The sequence below is a fragment of the Myotis lucifugus genome, unplaced genomic scaffold (genome assembly GCF_000147115.1).
Source record: "Myotis lucifugus unplaced genomic scaffold, Myoluc2.0 scaffold_318, whole genome shotgun sequence".
NCBI lineage: Eukaryota > Metazoa > Chordata > Mammalia > Chiroptera > Vespertilionidae > Myotis > Myotis lucifugus.
In genome coordinates, this window is record NW_005871366.1 from 1,067,054 (window position 1) to 1,073,053 (window position 6,000).

Consider the following 6,000-nt stretch of genomic DNA (forward strand, 5'->3'; position numbering starts at 1 on the left):
ATGTACCTCAGTTTTAGGCTCAATCCTGGTCCTGGTCAAGGCATGCGCAGGAGGCAACCAATCAATGTGTCTCTCTCACAATTATGTTTCTATCTCTCTCTCTTCCTCTCTGAAATCAATAAAAATATCTTTTTTTAAAAAAGAAAATAAAAATATCCTTGGGTGAGAATTAACAACAAAAAAAATCATTAAAAACATTTACAAACAAGAAAGAATTCAAGACAAAAGAAAACAGCAGCTTCGGAAAGTGAATAGTCCCAGCTTCTAACCCATAGAGGAAAAACATAAATGACAACACCCCTACTCCTACCCACGGTCAATTCAACTTCCCGTTCCCAGAGGAGGTTTACTCACTCGTGCGCGGTTTAAGCCACAGGCATCCTCCAGGCCGGGGTCGCAGCTTTTCCGATCTGCACCCACGTAGGCAATAAATGCATCAACATCTGACAGCACTCTGAAGGGTGGGGGAGGACAAGCTGTACCATGACTTTAAGCAAGGACAGTTTCTTCCACAGAGCTAATCAGCTATGAACAGTTGTTATAATGGGAGGCGTTTAATCACATTGTCAGCTTTCACTTAAAGGTTTAAACTTCTCTTCTCACTTCTAAATGTTATTAGCAACACTTTTAAGAATACAAGTTTGATGGTACCTTCCCCTCCTCTTTCCCCGTGTGCTCTCTCATGCCTGCCCCTTTCCCTGCCCGGCCCCCTTTCCCTCCAGGCCCACTATCTTTGCCTTTCTCTCTAAGCTCCAAGGGCCCTTCTCCTGCTTCTGTAACATGTTTCCTGAGCCCCTCTGTAACTTTCTAAGTAAACTTTCTCTTATCAGAAAAAAAAAAAATACAAGCTTGAAAATGCTATGTGGGCACTCTGTGTGGCTGTGTGGCTCCTACTACGTTCTCATTTCTGGCTGTTCTCACTTCTCTACATGTACTGGTGCTGCAACGCAGACATATCAGATGTCACTGTGGCTCGATGCCCTGACCAAGAATCAAACCACGACCCTTCAGTGCATGGGATTACACTCCAGCCAACCAAGCTACATTGGCCAGGGCAAATGGTCTTTACTTTCTTTTTTTTTTTTTCAGAGGCCATGCTAATCTTCTCTGTATCGTTCCAATTTTAGTATACGTGCTGCCAAATCGAGATGTCCATATAATCCATTTTTACTCACTTCTTTTCCCTCCCTACACCTCTGTTTAGCAAGGGGATATTTTTAGCAATTAGAATACAGGCTGCTTTTAGAGACCTTCCTATATCACTGTGTCATTACATCTCGATATCCTTACACTCCCACTCCAGACATAGCGCTCCCTCTCCCTCTCTCTCTCTTGTCAATTACAGTTGACATTCAATATTAGTTTGTATTAGTTTTCAGGTGTGCAGCATAGTGGTTAGATGTTTATATTAATTACAAAGTGCTCCCCCCATAAGTCTGGTACCCAACTGGCACAATATTACTGACTACACTCCCTATGCTGGGCTTTACCTCCCCATGACCGGGCATAGCTCTTAAAGTAGAATGGGTGCTTGAGTGCAGTGACAGTCAGTGGCAAAGGGTCTCCTCTACCTGTGCATGTCTTCAGAAAGCCAGATGCTGGCCACTGGTGCCATCAGCTCCTCTAGGAACAACTTCTGACGCTCATAGTTCTTGAATTGGTTGCTAATGAGAACCAGGGCTTCCATGAGGGCACACTTTTCCATTTGTGTGAGGAGTAGCTCATTGGAGAGGAGTTGCTTTACGTGGTTATAAAGCATGTCAAAATTGGGCTGCAGATCAGAAAGGGAAAAAACAAAACAAAAAACAAAAAACTAGAGGTGGTGAAGGTCTGATTTTCAGGGAGAGGTGAGTCATTCAGGAAGGTGGAAAGAGGACCAAAGCATCCCCAGGAAGGTCAAGCCTATAGGACTGTCCTTAGTAATTTAGCTATAATGTTCTTTTGCCTGGACAAGCAAGGAAATTTAGGCAGAGGTGATTGTCTTGAGTATTGGGTTAATTGCAATTTCCCATACTGCAATTGTGAAAACAATCTGTCTTTTTTCTACATCAACTTTTACAATATCTTTGCAAAGATCAGCTTGTTTTATTTACACACACACACAAACACGCACACAGACACACACACATACACATACACACACATACACATACACACACACTGCTTTGTGTTCAGAGAAGAAATTTCTGGTTATTTTGTAACTTGAAATAGTAATACATTTCTTCTTAAAACCCGCCAAAAAAAGATTGGGTTCCCCCGGCCGGTGTGGCTGTGGTTGTGTTGACCTGTGAACCAGGGGTCACCATTTGATTCCTGGTCAGGGCACAGGCCTGGGTTTTGGGCTTGATCCCCAATAGGGGTGTGCAGGAGGCAACCAGTCAATGATTCTCTTGCATCATTGATGTTTCTTTTCTCCCTTCTCCTCCCTTCCTCTCTGAAATCAATAAAAATATGTTAAAAAAAAGAAAGGGGTTCACATCTGGCTTCTACCATCTGGCAGTAGCAGGTAAGAACATCACACAGTAAAGAGGTGTACACTGATGGGGAAAACTTGCTATCATCCATATGGAAAATTGTTTATTCTGAGGGAATAGTTTGCATTTTTAACTCTACTACTAAGTAGGAGAGGAACAAGACACTTATTCAAGAATGTTTATCCTGCCCTGGCTGGTTTGGCTCAGTGGATAGAGCATCAATCTGGGGACTGAAGGGTCCCAGGTTCGATTCCAGTCAAGGGCACATGCCTGAGTTGCGGGCTTGGTCTCCAGTAGGGGCCGTGCAGGAGGCAGCTGATCAATGATTCTCATCATTGATGTTTTAATCTCTCTCTCCCTCTTCCTTCCTCTCTGAAATCAATAAAAATCCTATATAATAAAAGGCTAATTTGCAAATTGTCCCCTTGACTGGGAGTTTGACCAGGGGGCAGGGCTGGCCAGTCACCCCCGCCCCCCCGTCCCCCCGCCCCCAATCGATCGGCCCTGATTGGGGCGGGCGGGCTGGCCCCCACCTGTGCACAAATTTGTGCACCAGGCATCTAGTAAAAAATTAAAAAATGCTTATCCTAAGCAAAGATATAGTTCCTTGTTTTCTAGTTATGTGAGTATAAATAGAACTGAATTTACAAAAAAAATATAACCCAACTCAACAGGTCTCAGTGACTACTTAGCAAATCCAGTGGCTTACCAACACGAGCTGAGGGTAGTCTCGACATATCTTGATGATGGAGGAACAAGCATGTCTTCTCACATTCCTCACTGCCCGGGTTCTGGGGGCCTGGGAAGAAATATTCAACAAACACAGAGCCACTTTCAATATAATTTACAGATGCCACTTATTATCATGTAAATACCTCCCTCCAGAGGCAAATTCAATCATTTTTTACAACTGTGAGAGTATAATAGAGTCACATTTATAGTCACCATGAATACACATATCTACTGTTTGCCCTAAAGTATCTGTAGTACAAAAGACCTTATCATGACCATCTCCTGCCTGTACCTAACGCTTCTTATTAGACTAAATGTTAGGTATTCATACTTTTGCTCCCAAGAAGTTAGAATTTGTTGAATTAATGGTCTTACCTTACTTTCTTCAACAGTTTCAAAAGTGACAGACGAAAATAGCTAAGGGGAAGAAGAAAAAGGCCACTCATCAGTACCAACTGAGTCAAGTTCTTTTAAACAGTAGTTACAAAGTTTCCAACAAAATCCCAAAAGTGTTACAGTATGGTAACGAAAGGGCTTTCATTGCCATTACAAAGTTTCAGATGTTTGTTTTCTCAGATAAGTAGGAGAGGCTTGAGATTCACAATCTTACCAGCAAACACTTTACAAAGAATCTTAGAACAATCCAGGCCATCACACACACTCAGCTACAATGATGCCTCTTCCTCCTCCACTGTTAAAACTTCAGTGATCATCCTTCCCTAACTCCATCTTAACTTCCCATTTACTTTTATATTTTTTAACCCTCACCTGAGGACAACTTTTGTTTTAAATTCATTTTTAGAGAGAGAGAAAGGGAGAAAGAGAAGACAGAGAAACATGGACCTGTTACCTCCTGTACACACCCAACCAGGGATCAAAACTGCAACTTAAGTATGTGCCCCAACCAGGGATCGAACCTACAACCTTTTGGTGTACGGGACTCCAAGCAACTGAGCCACCAGGCCATTTACTTTTTCACCTCTCTCCCCACCCCCGTACCCCAAAGACTTTTTTACTGATTTTAAGAGAGAGAGAAAGGGGGAGGGAGAGAGCAACATTGATGTGAGAGCAAAACATCGACAGGTTGCTTCTGCATGCCCCCTACTAGGGCTTGAGCCCACAACCCGGGCATGAGCCCTGACTGAGAATCAAACCTGCAACCTTTTGGTGCACAGGGTGATGTTCAACCAACTGAGGCACACCGGCCAGGATCCCATTTATTCTTTAACCCAATGCAACCTGACTGCTGCCCTAGTCACTATGACGCAGTAACACTCTAACAATGGTCTACTTAGAAACTTAATGGACATTCTCCAGTTCTCCATTTCTGTTGTAACAAATGAGTTCACCTTTTCAAAGTTCTACTGGCCTTTGTCACATACATTTTCTCCACTTCTCTGGCTCTCTCTCTCTCTCTCTCTCTCTCTCTCTCTCTCTCCCTCTCTTTCTCTCTTTTCCTTTGGGGCTTCTCATTCTTTGCCATCCTCCTCCAATGATGGTGATCTCCGGGGTTCCTTGCTTGAGGAACATGTCTAACTCTACCTCTCCTCTTCCCTAGGGCTTCACTTCTCCTCTTGACACTTCTATAATGACGATGCCTTAATACTAGCTTGTAATTTTCTAGAGTCTAGACCTTTAACCTCAAATAGCCAATTTAGTGTGAGGTCTCTCCACCTAGCTATTGTACATATACCTCAAACATAGTATTCCAAAACAGAATTCACTCCCTTTTCTTCCTAACTCCTACTCTCCCTCCTGATCCAGTATTCTCCCTCAGGTGGGACTCCATTACTCACCTAGTCACCTAAACTGGAAACTCAAAAACTGTCCATACTGACCTCTCACAAATCCCCTCTCAATCTGAAAGCACATTCTGATCCCTCCCTTTAGGTCAGCGGTTCTCAACCTGTGGGTCACGACCCCTTTGGGGGTCAAACGACCCTTTCACAGGGGTCGCCTAAGACCATCGGAAAACACATATATAATTACATATTGTTTTTGTGATTAATCACTATGCTTTAATTATGTTCAATGTGTAACAATGAAAATACATCCTGCATATCAGATATTTACATTAAGATTCATAACAGTAGGAAAATTACAGTTATGAAGTGGCAACGAAAATAATTTTATGGTTGGGGGTCACCACAACATGAGGAACTGTATTAAAGGGTCATGGCATTAGGAAGGTTGAGAACCACTGCTTTAGCTATTCTTTCCATTTCTCAGTGTACATGTCTATAATTGCAATGCCAAATAGGCACATCTGTTTATATGAGTTTCCTCCCAAACAGAGCGCTCTTAAAGGACAAGACTTTTCTACTAGCAGGGTGCCTGATCCACAATAAGTACTGAGTAAATATCTGGTAAATGAATAAATGGCTGTCTGTTTATTAACTTGTCTCACACACTTTCAAAAACAATTACATACATTAGCTTAGAAATGCCAAAATAAAGTTTACAAAGCAGATGGAGCTTACCTTTGAGAAGACCTGGGGCAGGAACTCTGGTCTGTAGGTGACAAATGGAAAGAGTGCTGAGACATCAGTGAGGACACAAGACAGAATGAGAGGGTCCTTAGTGTCAAAGTTCAGGACTATCTGCAATAGCTCTATTCCATCATGAACAGGGATTTCCTGTAATACAGACATGAAAAGGAGACTGACACAGCTGATAACCACTTTTCCTTCGGACTCTAGTTTATAAATACATAAGACAGTTGCCACATATGGTTTGGTATACTACTTTCTAATTCTAAATCAAGCATCACTCCATGGTATAATTTTTCAGCACT

The 6,000-nt window shown here is 42.5% G+C and overlaps 1 protein-coding gene and 1 pseudogene across 5 annotated transcripts in view; both read right to left on the bottom strand.

Annotated features, from left to right (window-relative positions):
• Nucleotides 1-6,000, bottom strand: part of XPO5 (exportin 5) — a 50,392-nt gene that overhangs the window by 20,569 nt on the left and 23,823 nt on the right. For all 5 annotated transcript variants that reach the window (XR_002832089.1, XR_001350587.2, XM_014465989.2 and 2 more), the window contains 5 exons: nucleotides 5,687-5,842; nucleotides 3,582-3,623; nucleotides 3,184-3,273; nucleotides 1,572-1,771; nucleotides 355-454 (listed from right to left, as the gene is read on the bottom strand). Coding sequence is in view for 3 of the 5 variants with exons in the window: in XM_014465989.2 (XP_014321475.1) it covers nucleotides 355-454; nucleotides 1,572-1,771; nucleotides 3,184-3,273; nucleotides 3,582-3,623; nucleotides 5,687-5,842 (588 nt within the window). In the remaining 2 variants the exon portion in view is untranslated. The remainder of the gene's footprint in view (nucleotides 1-354; nucleotides 455-1,571; nucleotides 1,772-3,183; nucleotides 3,274-3,581; nucleotides 3,624-5,686; nucleotides 5,843-6,000) is intronic.
• On the bottom strand, nucleotides 1,056-1,147 carry LOC111828280 (annotated as a pseudogene).